Source organism: Triticum urartu, chromosome 7A (assembly GCF_056163025.1).
Source record: "Triticum urartu cultivar PI428250 chromosome 7A, HENAU_Tu73, whole genome shotgun sequence".
In the NCBI taxonomy this organism is placed as follows: domain Eukaryota; kingdom Viridiplantae; phylum Streptophyta; class Magnoliopsida; order Poales; family Poaceae; genus Triticum; species Triticum urartu.
The window spans coordinates 634,052,548-634,072,047 of record NC_141879.1 but is presented as its reverse complement, the minus strand read 5'-3'; the positions used below and the strand labels follow the sequence as shown (position 1 = coordinate 634,072,047).

Sequence of the window (19,500 nt, the reverse complement as noted above, 5' to 3'; positions counted from 1 at the left end):
AAAGAATCTAAAAAAATTTCATCTGTAGAAAAAACACAGGGTTTTTTCTGTTTGAGACAGAGCCTTTTTTGTTTTATTAGGGGTGTTCGAGACAGAGCCGCGTGGCCATCGATTCATGATGGGCGACACTCTTGTTGGAAGTTGATCTTGGCATGCGGGCCGCTGGATGGAATTCCTATGCCCAAAAGCCCGCAAACCCACCTGTTGACGGCTTCTTGAACCGCCTTGGCGCCCGAACGTAACCGTCTCAACCAACCAACAACTTTCGCTTCTCATCCTCCCCGTCGCCGACTCGCCGGAGCGCCAAGAAACCAAGAACCCACCGTCACCATCCCCACCTCGCCTTCCCTGCTCGGTTTCCCTCTCCACCGCGCGCCTCTGCTCCCCAGCGGCACCGGCCTGCGACCGATGGATCAGTTCCATCACAGCCACCACGTGCGGCTGCGCAACCCCGTGCGCGGCGCGTACCTGCACGCCGACGAGGACGGCCACGGCGTCTCCCTCCACCACCGCCGGGATTCGATGAACGTGGCCTGGGCGGTCCATCTGGTCGAGGATGACGACGCGCATTACCTGCACCTCCACAGCGCCGCCTACGGCCGCTACCTCGCCTCCACGACCGCGCCGGCGCCGCTCGGCCACCGCGGGCTCCGCATCGAGCAGCGGAACTACAACCACACGGATGAGACCGCGCTCGTTTGGCTGGCCGTCCTGTCGGACTCCGGGGACGAGGTCCTGCTCCAGCACTTCAACGGCCGCTTCCTCCGCGCCAACGGGAGGTACCTCCCCTGGAACGACGGCGCCAGCGTCGACTACATCAGCGACATCCACCGAGTCAGCACGATGATGCACTGGGCCATGGAGCACGTCCCCGCCAGGGAGGCCATGCCTCCCCTTCCACCTCCGACCGGGGTGAGTGAGCCCGCCATCACCATGCCCGCTTCTTGATTGATTCTCCCTGACTTAATTTCAGCCGCAGAGATCGCAAATTCTTGGCTCTGTTCTTGCCGAATTTGCGTCTTCTTTGGCTTCCTGATCTCAAATTCGTATTGCAGCTTCCCTTCCCCGCCGCCATGGTGCCGTCGCAGGTGATCACGTACGCGTGGAGGAGCTACCACGGGGACCTCCTCGCCAGCGGCACGATCATGTTCAGGGGGAGATCCGTGTTCCACCTAAGGGAGGAGCTGGCCGGGCAGCTAGGCCTGGGCGTGGGCCTCCTTGCAAACTTGGGCGCCGACGACATCGTCATGTGCCTCCCCACATGTGAGGCCCGGCTTTTCCCGCTCGTCGTCGACCTGCCCAACAGCCGCCAGAGCCTCCACGTCGCCATCGCCATCACCGAGACGCCCAGTGAGAGTCCCTTCCCGCTCTTCTCCTTTGGCAAGAAACTCTTATTTGCACTAGTCTTGATCTTGTCCGGATGTTTTTTTGGGGGTTTCATTTAAGTTGAGCGCTCATCTGCCCGTGCTTGGAAAACAGTCTGAAAAACCTTTGCTGCTGTTTCAGTTAGGAATCTACTGCTGTAGGATTGTACTAGACATCAGTAAAAGTTGCTGAATCAAGTCAGTAGGTGCTCAACAGGCACCACATTATGCTTGTCTGAAGGTTGTCTGAAGCCAGTTGTTTGTTGGGGTGAAAATCATTTCATAAGTCAACTAAAGGTTGTCTGATGCCACACTGAACCTTGATATGGCAACTATTGTGCTTTGATTCAGATGATTCAGTTCTCCAATTTAATACCATAGGCCGCTAGTGGAAAACTTTCTGAAGTTGAAAACCCAAATCAGTTCGGTCTGCCTAGTTCAGCTTCATAGAGAAGATCATTTCTGTTTTTAGCCTACTGTAACCGTAACGCCCGGGCAAAATTCAGGTTCTGTTCCACAACACATTACATTGTTTTGAGGTTTCGTACTTCAGCTTTCCTTTTGATCTTCTTATTTAAACTTGTCGCAGTACCTTTGAAACCTCATGCTTAACTGCTTAACTATTTTTCTGCTAATTCAGCCCACGCGGCGCTGCGGTATGCGGATGTCGATGCAGAGTAGAGAGATGCCAGAGACAGGGCCCCTAGCTAGAAGTCGCCTTCAAAAGCGTCGCCGCCTCGGATACGATGACATTAGAACCCAGTTCCTTCCGTTGAGATATGGGTTCAGGAAAACCCAACATTTAATGTGTTTCTGCTAGCTAAACTTTGGTTTGTTCTTCAGGCAGTATAAGAGAAACCTATTTGCGTTGGCATCACGGTTCTAATATTCAGAAACTGTTTGATCAGTGGTATGGCGACATTAGTCTGTAGTGTGTTGACAATGGGCACTATTTAACCGTTGCTACCTGCATTTCTCTTAGATGAAGAATCTGGTGTTGACAGGGACACAAATGTGGTGGTTCTTGCAGTGAGTTGAGCACTTGAGTTTCGTTACTCCGCTGAAAGTTTCAGTCCATCAGCAAGAAATGAATTTGTGTTTTACCAAAGGTTGAATTCTGAACGTGGCGATGCTGATGCACCGCGCCCGGACACTCTGCCTATAAGTTTCAGTCATTTTCATTGGCACCTACAGTATAATTCTGAATATGGCGATGCTAATGCACCTATGTTTGCTAAGAAAATGAAAATGCAGGCGACTTGCTGCATTTTGCTGCGCGCCTGGAGTATATTTGGTTTAGCACATGTCGCAAATCCTCTGAATAAAATGTGAACAAAATTCAGGTTTGATCCCATATAACACTACAAGAATACTAGTTTCTGCATATTACATTGTTTGCATGCTTTGTACATCAGCTGACTTTTGTTTAATAAAATTAAGAGATTTTTTATCTGCTGCAATAGTTGTATAACAACTTTTGGTAAGAAATTGCGCATCTTTTGATTGCTTCTTGTTTTTCTCTTACATGTTTGAGTTTGGATGGAACACAGAAAGGTCGCAGGGGTTGTAAAAGCCATGTGGATTTCGTCGTTTGTGTTCCATGTTCAAAAGATTGACTACAGTTCGGTTGAAATTTCGCACATTTGCCTTGAAGGATAGTGTACTTACTAGAAGCAGTTGCCCGCCTTGCCGCACCGTTTTTCTCATGGGGTCTCTTCATTAAGTGTTTGTTCAGTGTTGGACTGCTTACATTTGAGACGGTAACTTTTATAGACCAGCTTCTTGTGTCGAGGTCAGTTCTCTTTTCGATGACATTTTAACCAGGGAAAGAATATTCGCCTCATAAACTTATCTCTAATCACTCAAGAAAGAAATTACCAACTGTAGTTAGTTTATTTGAGTAATAGAGCGAGTCATGCTCTATTATACTTATTCTGGAGCGAGCTAGTTTAGAGAATAAACCATAATTTTGTCAACACCACTTTAGGACATTATACTTATTCTATAGTGCATTAAATAAGATAAAATGCGCAATCATAAAACATTATTTTTGCCCGTTAGGCATGTTGGCCAAACATTGTTGTGCTGAATAGTGCGGTGTGGAAAACCAAACCACGCGGAAATCAAGATTTCCTTAAGGTGGCATGTGCTCGTTGATAATGATCACATCATTAAAAAAGACCACAACTCCACAAGTATGGCATCAACATAAACACCACACTAAAATAATTTTTCCAAATAATAACTTTTGGAAAATTTAGTGAGTGAGTAATAATGGTGAATAATGTATTATTTTACAAGATGAATTTTGGCATTAAAATGATGCTAAAAGGTGATCTTCATTAAAAATGTGCCATGAAATGACATTTAACATTAATGCCACATGAATTTTTTAAATACAATTTCCAATTGGTTCAATTGTATTCAGGAAATTCAAACATTATTTCAGCATAATATCAGACAACCAAATTTATTTTCAGTGCATAAATATATAAAAATTACAGAAACAACTTAAAAGGCACTGAAGATAAATAAAATGACTGGTACCATACTTAGGTCCATCATAACCCACGGAAAAACATTAAATTATCTCATCTTTAAAGTAATTTTCAAAAAAAATTTGGCCCATATTTCTCATTTCAACAGTACATAAATAATTTACAATTTCATAATATAGAAGAAATACACTGAAAAACATTTTCATAACTTGCCCCAAAACCTATTGGTGGCATATTAACTTACTGCCCAGCAGATAAATTCATCCAAAACAAAAACCATTTTTCTGCGACCATAGATATAGAGTCAATCTGGGCCGCAGCCCGAAGGTGAAATTGGTCCGTTCTGCGACTGAAGGCCCGACAGCATTCCCGCATGGTTCTCGTTTGTCCGGTCCAATCAGACGGCCTGCGCCGTGCCTTATAGTTGTAAAAAATTCATACTATCTTTGATCGGTTAGTGCAAGTAACGTTATGCAAATGTTTGGCTCAAAACAAAATTTCATGGGACATTTATATTTATGCCACTAATTTGCGTCCACTCTCAGAATTACCGTTAACTTTTTGATGTGCTCAAATTTGCCCCTAAAAAGTATTTTAGGTCATGAGAATGCCCTTCCAGCTGGCCACAGTTGTTTCATCGAAACTTTAAAAATTCATAACAAATTCATATGAACTCAGAAGAATGCAAATAAGATAGCAAAACATTCCTAAAAATATCACCTATACATGCGATGTGGTCGACCGAGTTGGGCTAGGAAACGATGCGCGCGCGTATTGTGCGATGTAGTCCATGGTGGTCGACATGATTTTTAGTGTGTACGTGGAACATTTTTCTCATACACGTCGAACATTTTTCAAGTAACGATGTACTACTTTTTCTTCTCAAATACATGTTTTGAACACCTTTTCAAATATATGTTGATTTATTCCTTTTCTCTTCAACGAATGTTGACATTTTTTTCATAAACACCGTACAGTTTTAATACATGTTTCGTATTTTTAAAATACATGATTAGCATTTTTTAAATATACGTTTTAATGTTTATTTTTTAAACAAATGTCTGCATTATTTCCATATAGATCGTACCTTTTATGTGCACATCTGGAACTTTATTTATATATGTTAACCATTTTTTCCAAATACAAAACAAATTTTTTTCAGATTATTATATTGTTGGAAACTTTTTTGAATACAAATTCAATAATATACTTTTTGCAGCATATATTTTACATTTTGTTACTCAAATAAATGGTCAAAGTTTGATAAAAATATGACGAGCCCTAACAAATCGGGAGGGAGGTAGTAGTACAAAAAATAAGAGGGGCCTTAATAAGGGAGACATGTCTACATTTATGTGCACATATCAGTGATCGATGAGTAGATGGATCATACGCGTAGTATGTGCGTGTATGTGTTTATAGAGTTGAGTGTAAGCGTGAGTATATGCGTGTGTGTTGTGTTTAGAAAAATAGATAATTTATGCCCACATATGCATCATCAAATAAAAGTCAGAGTTGCAAATGCATACTCAAAATCACTGCAACAACCAGGAAATACCCAAGCCTCTAAATCTAGGGAAGTTTACCTTCTCAGGTTTCACCACGTGTTTGATAGCGACGTGAGAGCCTATCAAGTGCAGACACGTGGATTAAATTGGGATGTTGCGGTGTACATTTATGTGATGATTGTAGGCCTTTCGTGAAAATTTTGTTAACTGATTCGCATTTTCTCGTGTGCACTTGGGGTGTCTTCAGCAATTTTGGTTCAGATGATTGTTTGATCTAGACGTCCCACTGTTTCTAAACGGCTGCCGCTCATCGATTAATCTAGACACGCCACTGTTATACCTTTCGTGTTTGTTTTGGTTTCCTTTTTCCCATCTTGTCGTGGGTTATAAATAGGACTTCTTCTTGTTGTATCTCAGTTGTTCTGTAAGCTTTGTTTCTTCCTCTTCGTTTGCATTGATTGCATGGTTGGTTCTTCCTCCAGCCATAATGGTGTTGTGGTTGGTCGTCGCTCGAGCTCACCTGGTGTCTCTGCATGCTTCACTCCAATCCCAGTAGCGTCTACATCTCCTCGCCGTCGCCCACGCCTGGCCGTAGGCCGACACTCCTCGCCGTTAGGCTCCCACCCGCTCCTCGGGCACTGTCCCCCATCTTCTGTCTACCAATTTCTCTTCTATCTTGCGCCGTCGCGTCCATCGCCACCTCCTTTCTAGGGTTGTTGGCGTCGTAACGCAGCTTGGCTGGTGTGTACCGTTGCTGGCGTTACGTGGGATGCGACGGCCAGAGTGCATGCAGACTGCAGAAGCACGGCGACGTGGACGAGGATGTGCGATGTCAGCACGACGTGTCTGTACGGCTATCGGCACCGACGCCGGTCTTGACGGCAGCCAACATGTGCGGCAGTGGACATATGAAGGAGGTCTGGTGTCTGCTGGTGGATTACGTCTACCCCATCGGAGGCACGACCATGGCGCGCTTCTCTCCATGCTCGCAAACTTCGTAGCTTTAATGCCAGATCAACAGAGGTGACAACTCCCTATGACGTCGGGCGTAGGGCTCCGGTGGCATGCGATGGCGATGCGCCGATGATCTGGGTGGGCAGGAGGTCGACGAGAGAGCCGGCTCGCGGCGTCCATCATGAGTACGGTTGAACAACACGGGACGGCGGGACGCCATTCTGTCGGCAGGCTGAATGGGCGCGAGCTTAGCGGCACCATGAACATCATCAACAAGCTGCGCCTCTGGCCTCTCTCCGGCTGGCGTCCCTTTACACCCACATCGCCCGCCGCTGCCTCTGTTGTCATGTGGCCGTCGCGGCCACCACACACTTGCCGCTTACGCCATGCTCCTCGGTCGTGGCCGCAGCCTCGCACTCTTTCACGTGGGTGAGGGACAAGAGGGATTAGATCGCTATGGTGCTCTTGGAAAGGGCGATGCTGCTTGCCATGTTCTTTGCGCAGGCGGTGATGCTGGCGGTGGCCTACACCATGATCCCACGCGGTGAGCGAGGGAGCACGAGGTGGACGATGCCGAGAACGCTGCCGCAACGAGGAAGTGTGGGAGGAGGATCACGCGCGTGCAGGGCCATGGCTCCACCGATGTCGGGCCACCGCTCAGGCTGAACCCCTCGGCCTGGCCGCCACTGCAGAAGTCGTCGCACCATGCTCCATCTGCGGCCGGGAAGCGCGTCGTGTTCATCACCCTTCCTGGAGCCCAGCGCGAGTGCACCGGCACCGACGTGTTTACCCTGTGCGCCGAGCTGGCCCAAGAAGAAACCAGTCCCCTTGTCGGCCCCCATTTCTTTTGCCTGCCCTCGAAAGTAATTTTAGTTAAAATCCGTGGTTCTGCTTGACCTCAGGCTCCTCCATGATTCCGTCGTGCAGGCTCTAAATCTCAATGTCGAGGACCTCGGTGCCCGTCCTTCAGTCCTTGCTATCCCGGGGCCTTCCTTCTTGATTATGGTAATTAATTCCTTCTCATTACACACTAGCAATGTCAATGATACCTTTCTTTGTGGTTATGAATAGCCATATTTCGAATTCCTTTTGTCTCACAGACGCACTGGTCCAACGGAGCAACGCGATGCAGGCAAGCCAGGAATGCGAGCACTATGTCAATACCACCGCTGCGCATTCCAGGCCACTCGCCGTGGCCTGCAAGGTCAATCTCCCGCACGAGTGGACGTATTGAGATGCATATTGCTCTCTTCTCTGCGACCAAGCATCCACTGTCTCCCCTGGTTTCCATGGATCACTATATTTAATTGATCGTTAGCGCTAGGTAGATCTTAGTTAGAAGTAGGAGGCGGTAGCAGTAGCATCAGCATTAGGTGTTCTTTTGTGTGTGTGGTGATACATTATTTTGGATAGTTGGTGATGGATGCATACAACAACGGAGAAGAATGAAAAATATTAGAGTGAAAGACTTTGGGGAATGGTTATTTCAGCAATGCATGGTTAATTGATTTAATTTATAGTATGTTGCTACTCTTTTGAAAGAAAAAAATAGGAATTCCCGAAGTAATGTCTAAACCCAAGGATTTCACAAATCAAAGATAAAGGATTCCAGAACAAGTAAACACAATTTTCAATTGTCTCAACAACGAGTAGTGAAAAAGAATTCCTATATGCCTTCCCTCCCTCTTTAATGAGAGATGCAAAATAAAAAAGTGAAGTAAGGGTGCCCTGTGGGTATTTGATCTTGCTCCCTGCCCCTTTTTTTCATGGAAAAAGGAAATATCAATTTCTTCATTCATTGAACCCTAGTTCGGGACTGACGGGGCTCGAACCCGCAGCTTCCGCCTTGACAGGGCGGTGCTCTGACCAATTGAACTACAATCCCCCGGGGTGTATGGCATACCTTTAGTGCTCATTTCGGGCAACTTTCCATTATCTTTCTTTGGTTGAGTGGCATGTACTTTCATGGCGCCTGTTTTTCCAATTATGAAGCATGGCTAAGTGATCCTACTCACATTTTAATTTATAGTATTTTAATTGATTTCAAAAGATATTTTGAACAAGCATCCTGGTCACTCTGCAGTTCATGATGAGCACCACTGAATTTGAAGGACCATATGATAAAGGGTGTGACTGACACTCATTTAGATGAGAATAAAATCTGCATGATAAACTATCTTAGTCATGTTGTGATATTTTATCCTGCCTAATAATATGTTACTTTACACGTGAAGGAGCCTTTTCCATTACTTTAATTCCGCGTAGCTGCGTGCATGGGTCGTTCATCGCATGATCCATATACGTGGTCACCTTGACCACGCACGTCCTTCCTGCACAGACTATGCACGTGGTCACACCAGTGATGCGCGCCCGTGACTAAGCTATGGTCGATGATCCATACTCTTCCCTCCTTGCATGATCCATACATGTCGCCAACTTGGCGACGGGCGTTCCCTTTCATGGGCTGAATGTACTTGGTCACATTAGTTTGTTTTTGTTTTTGTTTTAGGCGCATGTTAAATAAAAATAGTTTGCTTATGCAAAAAAAAATGCATGAAAGAAGAAAAAATTATTAACTACATACCATGTATATATAATTCCGACTATTTGTTTCTCTTAACTACTTCATCATAGGAGCTAATCCAATGGGAGGCTACACCAGGCCATCTAATCTGGCAATGACCCGCGCCACGTTCGGCAAAATAAATTATCCCTACTAGAGATGTGTCATCCTCCCATTTTTTCCCTACATCCATAGTTTTCATGCGATCATCTGGCATCCTAAAATAACAACACTTATTACAAAGAAGAAACATAATCCATATAACCGTACAGTAACGACGGGCGCGGTGTGCCGCCGCGCGGTGATAAGCTAGTACATATACTAAACCTGGCCAGGTTTCCTTTTCCTTGTTTTCTTGACTTTTTCCTACCAGTAAAAATCGGGCCAGTGGGGAGGCGACACCTTATTTAGTGAGGGATCTGGCTGGGTAGGATCTTGGGTGTGCCCAATGATTTTACATGGGATTGAGACATTCTTTTTGTTGTATTGTGAGTTTGTGCTTGAGTGCATGTATCCGATTTGACTACATAGATCAAATGGATCTTGCTGACTAGCATTTTTGGCAGTTTGTGTATGCAGCGCCTGCCTATTGGTTGCATTTGCATGTCCAGAATTGTCTCGGCCATCGCGGATTAGTGTGGGCAGGTGCAGCTTTTTTCCCTTCCATGTGTTGTTGGTTATACCTGGCGCTGCCACGTTGTATGATGCTGTAAATATTTTAGCACTTTTCTCCCCATCTACCCACGTCTGTCTCGAAGGCAAATATCGTGCACGGTTGAACCACAGCTTCACCGCCATATCTCTACTTCTAATGAAGCAGTTGGTAGTCTCGCTTCCAGGTTTATTTTCGTCCGGTTTATTTTCGTTCGATTTATTTTCGTCGGTTTTTTTTCGCGTCATATCCCACCACCGTCTCTCTCGTTGGTTTATTTTCGTCCGCGCAGGCACTGCCCGTAAGGGTTTTCATGCCCTGCAAGGTCGGAGCGGTGGCGGCGGCGGCAGCAGCAGGCAGTCATACGCACGACGAATGGTGGTGGTGGCGGCGGTTTCTGGTCATCATCCTGTCAGGGTCGTCGTGCGCAAGCACCAACCAGACGGATCCGGGCACCGGTCTCGAATGAGCTGGGTCCGTCCGAGGCGCGCCAAGGCATCGCCAAAGCCCAAGCCCGAGACTCCGGCCAATCGAACTCGGCAGCCCCCGTCTTGGCGATCTTGCGACACTGGCCATGTCAGTGAGTACCCCTCCCTTCAGATCTCGATTCGCCCCCACTTGATGGCCCGCTCCCCTCGCCCCTGTAGATCTTCTCCGCCGCCAACGAGTGGTAGCAGCCCACACAACGTAGATATGCCGTCCTTTGTTCGCCCCACGAGCCGGTCACCGATGGCTGCCACATTGATTCGTTCATCCTCCCAGTAGTTGCACGCGGCGGTCCTGCCCTCTCCGGTCTGAGTAGAGGCCCGTTTTTCCTGATGGTGGTGCGCACCCGGAGATTGCGCGTCCTCCTGATGGTGCCAGCGGCGGTGGCTTTCTCCCAACTGTTTCTCCCTTCAATCCCTACCCCTGACTCTGGATGCAAGTGGAGCGAGCAGCGACCAGCCCGCACTGGCTAACGCGGGTGTTCGTCGTCCTACGGAGTATAGCTAACCTACACAAGATGCGCTATGCAACTGTGACGGATGGCTAAATACAGAGCAGGTAGGCATTGGTACAAGCTGACTTGCACCACACACACCGGCGAGAGTGTATCCTTTGCCATATTATTCAGGTCCCGATCAGGTTCCCTATTGCACGCACATGAACAATCTCCAGCACCTACTCCAGCAGCGCCGCCTCGCCGCCCGCCGTGGACACGCTGCACACTCATTGCCGCATCACACTCTTTGCCACCGGGTGCGCCACCACAACCACCCGCCCTCAGCTGATGCGCACAGCCGGACCAACTGGGTCATCATCAGCTCCGTGGCATGCCTGGTGTTGTTGCTGGGGCACAAATTGAGGAGCGCACACTGTGTGGGATGAGCCTGTTATACAATACAGTCGTGCACCTCTATCGCGTCGAGAAGGACAGGAATTCTCAGGAGAGTTTTCTCCCTTTCACAGGATACGCGAGACGGTGCGACGTCTACTGGACAAAGCGGTCGGACTATTTGAGACCGCTTGACATGATGTGGTTGGCCCGGCGCCGTTTTGCGGGTTTTCTTCACGGGACGGCGCAGCGGCTTAGTGGGCTGTCCCCCCCTCCCCCACCCACACACACGCAAACACACACACTTGCATCCTTACTCCTGACCCATTGATTCTTCCCTGTTTGCTTTGAATTTGTTTGCTTTGAATTTGATGTTTAACTGTACAACTGGGTCATCATGAGCTCCATGGCATGCCTGATGTTGTCGCTGGGGCACAAATTGAGGAGCGCACGCTGTGTGGGATGAGCCTGTTATACAATACAGTCGTGCACCTCTATCGCGTCGAGAAGGACAGAAATTCTCAGGAGAGTTTTCTCCCTTTCGCAGGATACGTGAGACGGTGCGACGTCTGCTCGACAAAGCGGTCGGACTATTTGAGACCGCTTGACATGATGTGGTTGGCCCGACGCCGTTTTGCGGGTTTTCTTCACAGGACAGCGCAGCGGCTTAGTGGGCTCCCCCTCCCCCTCCCCCCACCCACACACACGCAAACACACACACTTGCATCCTTACCCCTAACCCATTGATTCTTCCCCGTTTGCTTTGAATTTGATGTTCAACTGTAGGACTGAATTTTGAAGTTTGTCTTGGTTCATCTTGAATTCCCTCTGACCCCTAATCATCTGTGTGTAGTAGAACTACTTGTCCTTCCTATACCTCCACTAACTTTTTTCTTACTATATCATAATTGTTTGATTATTGGCAAACAAAACAACAATTATTTACCTTATTCTTTTTATCTACAGATTGGTCCGGCAACATAGAGAGGAAGCTGCAAAGAAGCTCCAAGTGGATGTAGAGGTACATGTATCTGTGATTTTAGGACCACTACAGCCAAAGTTTTCATGAAAACTGCAGGGTTGCTTAAGAGGAACAAACAGTTCTTAAGTTCATTACATTAGAGTGGCTGCTCAGCTGTAAATTAGTAATACATGCACATAGAGACTAATCTGCTATGTTCGGTAGTAAAACATCAATTAAGTTCAATACATGGTTCATGTATTGCATATGATGGTTCAGATATGGTTTATTCCATTCAGGCTATTCTGCTATGTTATGAGTTTGGGCATTTGGACGAAGAGAGCAAATCGATTATGGAGAAGAATTTTTGTGTGCCGTGGATTTGCCATTGATGATTTAGACTTTAGTTTGCACCATCATTGTAGTATTATATTACTAAACAATTGATTTTTTTCATTTAGACATTTCTTTTTGGTAGGCACACCTATGTCAACATATTGTGCCCTCCTTAAATTCAGTTACAAGTACTTATGTGTGTGTGATGTTGCCTTCTCTTATGATGTGCTCATAGGCCAAAGTGATTTCTCCTCTCTTTATCTGTAAAACTATAACCCAACATTCTTGGCCGCCCACCCATGTTTGACTTGGTCTATATGGCAGTGTGCAGAAAGCCTGAGCCCAAGAAAACTCCATCGTGGCTCACTGCTTCTGCTGATGAGTCGTATAAAAAGAGTCATGTGCTATCCATTTATTATTATTATTACTATTATTATTATTATTATTATTATTATTATTATTATTATTATTATAAGTTCATCGCTACCACTTTTACTTCTCTTTATTGTTTTATGTGCCTTTGTATAATATGCTATTATAGGATATTTTCTTGTTCCAATAAAATCCATAATATAGTTCATCCTTACAAAATAGTAGTGTCTACTTAACTAATCTGTACTAAGATCTGGTGGCTTTGGTAGTTTCATCAGTATCTTGCACTTCTTATATATAAGGTCTCTTTAGGAACTTCTAAATTTTTATTTTATCATTAGTGGTGTGGTGTGTCTGGTCAAATTGGTATTACTAATAGCTTTCTTTCAGTTTTCTCTTCAATTACAACTTGTGGAATTTGAGGAGAATCTGTGCACCAGCATCCGACTCCTTGATGTTGCTCTGATCATATTGTGTAAATATATTTGTAATAAAGCAATCGCCCGATGGTGTACATGTTAGAAATAACAAGATGTAATCATCAAGTGTGATAGATGGCAACATCATGATGGGATGGTATGTACTGTTGTGCTCATCAATAGGTTAGTCTTTCATTCTCTTGGAGCCAGTATGTTTTTTGTTATGCAAACAATTAGGAAATATCTAATTTCTATGGTTGGCAGGGGGAGCTCAAGGTCATGGCGGGGCTTCGATTTTTCTTGTACAAAAGAGAGACAGAGGAGGATCCAGGGAGGAGAGGTAGGAGAAGAAGGACGGGGAAGTAAGAAGGGTGCAGTAGGGGTGAGTGTGCTTCCGCCTGCCACGCCCAAGGCTTGATCTGCCGCCGCCTCTCCTCTACCCATGTTGTCTGTGACACGTCAGATCCCCAGCTGCCGGCACTTCTCCTCTGCCCATGGGCCATGGCTGTTCTGATGCATCAAATCCGTAAGCTTCCAGTCGCATCTCCATCTCTTGCAGATTGATTTAAAATTGGGACCTCTAATGATGGTGCCGTCCCTAAAAAAGACTGCAGATCGATTTGCTGTAACATTGGCTGGGTGTTCTCTTCTCGACTCTACCAACACTCTGGAGTTACAAGCAATTACATCAGGTAGATATATCTATGTTCTTTTTTTTGCTTTGAGCTGCTTTGATTTTATTGGTAAACGGGAAGAGGCTGGTGAGCTGTCAGCACATCTTGGCCACAACTGATTTACGGAAAGACGAATAGACATGCAGACTAAGCTCCATAGCAAAGGGATTTTGGTAGTGCATGCCATGTTTATGCTCACTGTCGAATAGTCTATATATAACTATTTATGCAATACTTGGACCATAGGAGCAATTCATTCTGTATATTTTGCTGGGGATTGTGCCTTGCAGTCAATTTATAGAAGGGTAAGATGTATCGCAATATCTTTGACTTGCATTCTCTATGATGTCAAGTAAGAAAATAGAATGAATTATCTTTTCTTTTTTTCGATGTCTTTATCTTACTTATCCAATTGGCATTCGCTAGAGTTTCTGTTGATGAAACATTTGTTTTGTGATGTGAGGAGGTTCTGTTTGTGACTTTGCAATCAATATTCGTAGATATGGTTCGTAGATCATGATATCTGCATAATCTCAATCTACTTCCTGTGACCATATATTGTATTAATGGGTTGTGTCAGGGTTATTTTATCAACTATTGGGTTGTTGATCTACATTATGGTTTAATTCTTACACGAATTAATGTTGACTCGATTCCCTGTGGTAGGTTGAGAGGCTTCTCCTCTCATGATTTACTCTGATTAGTTTGCTTGGCTCCATGCTCCTCATGATTTCTTTGAATTTTTCTATAGGAGCTCGGTCAAAAATCACCTAAGAAAAATATGCCGTTCTTCTCTACAAGGGTTGCATGTGGAATTTGAGGAGAATTTGTGCACCAGCATCCGACTCCTTGATGTTGCTCTGATCATATTGTGTAAATATATTTCTAATAAAGCAATCGCCCGATGGTGTACATGTTAGAAATAACAAGATGTAATCATCAAGTGTGAGCGATGGCAACATCATGATGGGATGGTATGTACTGTTGTGCTCATCAATAGAGTTAGATCACTTTTCTGTCTGAGAGTCGATTTTTTTGAGCCTTAGATGGATTAACAAGTACCAAAGATTGATGCCAAGCGGAACTAAAACCTGTCCATGGATTACCTTTAGTCCCACATTCCAATCAACAACATTGGGCCGAGCAAGCGAGCGGGTGGTGCAAGAGTCAATGGGCAGCCGGTGGAGACTGAGTGGTGAGCGGCGGTGGTGAGGTCGAGCGGTTGGCACCAGCGGCGAGTAGGAAATTACCGTGACGGGCGAGTAGGTGTCACGATTGCATCACAATTGGAATAAAGTAAACAATGCATACGTGTGGCCATTGACTGATTTTGTGTGTTGTGTTCTTGTGTTAACAGCCAGCCAAATCAATCAGCCAAGGGCCATTATGTACGTGAGTGTATTAGCAGTGGGTATATTATTTCTCAACTCGGCATGTGGGTAGAGACTAAAAAGACGATGCCATGGTAGCATGGCAGACCTGGCAAGTGCCACGAACATCGTGATATTATTCCTTTTCTTAATTCCTTGATTTGAAAAATAATTTGCTCTGCGTGTGTAGGAACATAGCAGTCGGGCAAACGACACTTTGGCATCTTGATCTATCAAGGGAAATAATTTATTTACTTTAGAAAATATGGGTTTGGATTGGTTTGTTGAGTTATGGCTGGCTAATCGGAATAATTTTTCTATTTAAAAATTATAGCAAATAGAGATTGGTCCGCTGAGTTATGGCTGGCTGATCGGAATAATTTTCCTATTTAAAAATATAGCAAATAGCATTTCATTAGAGATGGCTTTGCAGAAAATTGCAAATCGCGCAAACCAAGCCATTGCCACCTCGTCACTCTCGCCGGGAGCGACAACAACTGCCGGTCTCTTCTTCGCCTTCTTAGCCGGCGTCTCCTTCATCCGGATGCCCTGCAGCACAAGTCACACCGCCATCGCCTGGGACTCGACCTCCGGGAAGTTTAGGCCTGTCTTCGGTCGTCCGGCACGCCACACCGCCACGTCGTAGGCACGAGCGGCCTCATCGGCGGTGGGATACGTGCTGAGCCACCAACGCTGCCCGGCGTCGGAGAACTCCAGTCCGAAGTTCCCGGAAGGGTTCGCCCTCATGCCGAAGAAACCAGACTTTCCCTTCGGCGTCTTCGGGGAGCGGGCGGGGGCCGAGCGGGGCGGCGACATGCGGCGCGGGGCGTAGGATGGACCGGAGGCGGAGGCGGCCGGAGAGGAGGCGGGCGGGGTCAGGGTGGCCGGAGCGGAGCGGAGGCGAACACGATGGTGCAGCGTGGTGGCAGGCAACGGCCTAGGCGGGGTGGAATCAATGGCGGGGGTCTGGATCTACGGCGGGGCGAGACCTTAAAAAGTTAACCTGTAACTCTTGCAAAATATTTCAAGAGCCCGTGGCAACGCACGGGCAGTCTACTAGTGAACCTATAAAATCTGCCCTGCCGTTAACTCCCAGCATCGCCATTCCTCAGTCCGCCGTGGAGTGGCGGTAGCCCATCCAACCCGTCTGCGCTTCAAGCTCGCGGCTGCTGCGATCGACCTCGAGTTAGCCGTCTTCACCTTGACCCTCTTTCCTCTATGATGGATCACAGGGCAAAAATCTGATCTGAAGAACTCAATTTCAAGCTAAGCAAACCCTAAACTTACGAACAAGAAAGAAGATAATTTGATGCAGCAATACGAGCTGCTTTTCATGGTCCTTTTCATTGCATTATATAGGGATACAAATCACGTCCAACACGGCACAGGTCCAACACGACGCGATCCGGTACAACGCCGGTTTACAAACCTTTCCTAATACGACCTAACCTCGTACGTATACTGAACCGACTCAAATAATTCCTAACACAGCACGTCACCTAACCTGAAGCTTGTTTGGCCCTTTCAATCCCTGCTTCACCGATCAGAGGTGTCGCGGAGTCTCAGCTAGCGAGGCCGTCGGGTACACGGTGATGGCATATGTGCGCACGCCGGCTAGGGCAGAGGCCCTGATCGCCGCTGGAGTGTGCCTAGCGGACACGGCGGCCTCCATCGCCGCTACCTCCGACATGGTCTTCACGGTGGTCGACGATCTCCGGAAGATCATGGTCGGCAACCCCGGCGACGTCCGTGCCGTCGGCGGCAGCGCCGCCCACAGGAAGGTGCCTGGAGGGAGGTGCATGCAGAATTGTAGACTATGGCGGCGGTCATGAACGCGACAATGGTGTGTGGGCACGTGAGTTCCAGCGGGCCGTTGTTGCCGGACACCACCGGCGTCGACAATCTTCGGAAGGCTTGCAGCACATGAACACAACCTGATGACCTCCGGCCCTTCGGTTTCTGCCGGTAGAAGCAGAAGGACTGGGTGCAGGGACATGGCGGTGCGGACGAGAGGTTGTGGCGCGTCATCTTCGCCGCGGACGCTTCGAAGACCTGCAGCACGGCCGTCGGGTGTCGTCCTCCGCCTCACGCTTCGGTAACAAAAAAGCGTCAGCACCATGGCCCTTGACTCCTATGGCCCCTTCATGCTGGCTGCGACCGCCCCCCATGGCCCCCCACTTCGATGATGGGTGGATCCTGAGTGCGGACGGAGGGAACTGTGACACTGCAAGCCTCGTCGTTCGTGAGGCGACCAGAGCCAGAGGTACTATATATGTGCCCATGCTCATGCGCCGCCTCGCCATTCCAGGGCTCTTGGTCGTTTCCATGACGCCGGAGTCGCGTCATGTAGCGCCCGCCTGTACGCAACCATCTCGGGCGCGGGAAAGCACGCCGCCCAGCCGTGCCCGCGATCAGCCGCCGTGGCCATGCTGTTCTTGTCACTCGCCGGAACCGGCGCCGTAGGCTGCGTCGCCTCGGACGCTCAGTAATCAAGTATCCGTGCGTTGCCTTGTCGGTGTTGTCCTGCAGGTTGCTCAGTATCCGTGCCTTCCACCCTGCATCCGCCCAGATCGACGCAGCAAATGCTAGCCCGGTGGTGACCACCACGGCCAGGAGCAGCGTCCAAGAGGCCAGACATGCTAGCTCTTGGCAGCCGGTCGCTGGCTTGCTGCATGGCAGCACCGATACGTAGCATAGGTCAGTGTCGTTGGCGTACTGGCTCCCCGGCAGCGTGTTGATCTACCCGTGCTGCGGTATTTCTCCTATGTGTTTGTTGGCAGAGACGTTGAGCAACATGACGAAGGAGAGGCCGGAGAACAATTTCGCTACAAGATCCACCGCGCGAATTCGTTTTGCTATAATTCGGTTCAGTTACACGCCTGATTAATCGCTATAGCCTGACTCTGTATGTGTCCATCATGAGTAACTTGATAAAGCTATAATGTCAGTCTTTGGTTAACAATTGCACTTCTAAAGTCTAATGTCAATGGAGTAAATCTAGACATGAATTGACATGAAGTGCAATCAAGATTAATAATTGGATGTTCTCTCTTTCTTTGACCTTGATTAAGATTGTGTTATCAGGAAAAGGTAATTAGGTATCTCCCTTGCTACATAATTTTGTAAATTATTCTATTTCAGATGACATAGCAATGTTGCTGGACATGCCTCTCAACAATACATACATAGGTGACCACGTTACGGCCAAGAGCAGTGGCCAAGAGGCCGTACTGAAATAGAGCTTCCCTTCGACGGTTTTTGAACAAGCTCTCAAACTGAAGGTGCATAGTGTTGCTCCCAATCCTTTTCTGTAACTAACACTGCCAATACTTGCATGCTTGCTATAAACTATACTTGATGTAGGTGAGTGGCACTGTGAAGTGATTCCATATTATGGCAAGTTACCAATGTCAACAGACAGAACAGTGGATTATTTTATCTACTTGGGTTTTACCATTTTTTATTATTTATTTTAAGCTGAACCTGTTATATCCAGTTGTGAACATATCCATCTTCTTGAACTTTCTTTCTTCCTTTTTTTTTTCTTTTTGCAACATGAATGGATTAGTTAGGCTAGCAAAATGAGATCTATTTGGGCATGATGCATGCATAAATAATAGTTTGCGTCAGCATGCACATTCTCAAGCAGAGTCATACCACTAAACCACTGCATAAATACAGAGCATACGTGGATTCGCTTTCATTTTTGAGAAATTTCTGCAGTTTCTTCTCCGCGTAACATTCATATGTGGATTCGCCTTCATTTTTGAGAAATTTCTGCAGTTTCTTCTCCGCATAACATGTTCATATGGGAAATGTATATCATCACTTTGAATCAGCTATGATCGTGGCTGACCTCTCAGTGGAGAGGGGATGGGGAAAAGGAGACACCGCCATCTATTTTATTTTCAGTCATTGGTAGTAATGTTTATGTTTGAATGGAGGGAACAATTGTAAAATATTAGTTGTCAGCCTTCATGCAGTACTGACCAAGCTTATTAAAATGCCATATTTGCTTCATGAAGCATTTGCTTATGTTAGCACTGCCATCGGTAGGACATAGCATTCAGCTTAGTCAATTTTACTCAAGAGGAGGTGCATGTTGGCAGTACTATTTTTGCTGTCTAATTTGGCTTGATGTTGCTCAGTCTGCACTAAAAAAGATCATCGAAATGCACCAGCAAGGCGATGTTGCCCAAGCTGCCTTGGAATACCTGCACTTAATTTAAAGTAGTCATAAAAAAATTCACATGATGTCTCAACAACAATTTACAAAGGCCCTTTACCACTTCGAACCAATTAGGCAGGGAGCTCCACCAGAATATTGTAGACCAGAAGTGAATGTACTGTGTTTAATCTTATTAGAAATGTATCAGTATGTGCTTTATGTTCCCTAATATGTACTTTTTCCGTTCGGAAATACTTGTCGTAAAAATTGGATACAAATGGATGTATCTAGAACTAAAATACATCTAAATACATTCATTCCTTAGACAAGTATTTCCGGACGGAGG

The 19,500-nt window shown here is 46.5% G+C and overlaps 1 protein-coding gene and 1 pseudogene across 1 annotated transcript; both read left to right on the top strand.

Moving 5' to 3' along the window:
- The first annotated feature begins 408 nt into the window (after positions 1-408).
- LOC147960858 (uncharacterized) lies at positions 409-2,045 on the top strand. The gene is made up of 3 exons (XM_087535998.1): positions 409-912; positions 1,056-1,350; positions 2,005-2,045. The coding sequence occupies exons 1-3, from the start codon at positions 409-411 to the stop codon at positions 2,043-2,045; spliced, it is 840 nt and encodes a 279-aa protein (XP_087392124.1).
- Positions 2,046-9,698: 7,653 nt separating this feature from the next.
- On the top strand, positions 9,699-11,976 carry LOC147960857 (uncharacterized; annotated as a pseudogene).
- The last annotated feature ends 7,524 nt before the right edge of the window (positions 11,977-19,500 follow it).

Coding starts and splice junctions, on each gene's coding strand:
- LOC147960858 (XM_087535998.1), top strand. CDS start 409: ATGGATCAGTTCCATCACAGCCACCACGTGCGGCTGCGCAACCCCGTG. Junction 913..1,055: donor CCCTTCCACCTCCGACCGGG/GTGAGTGAGCCC, acceptor TTCGTATTGCAG/CTTCCCTTCCCCGCCGCCAT. Junction 1,351..2,004: donor CGCCATCACCGAGACGCCCA/GTGAGAGTCCCT, acceptor CTGCTAATTCAG/CCCACGCGGCGCTGCGGTAT.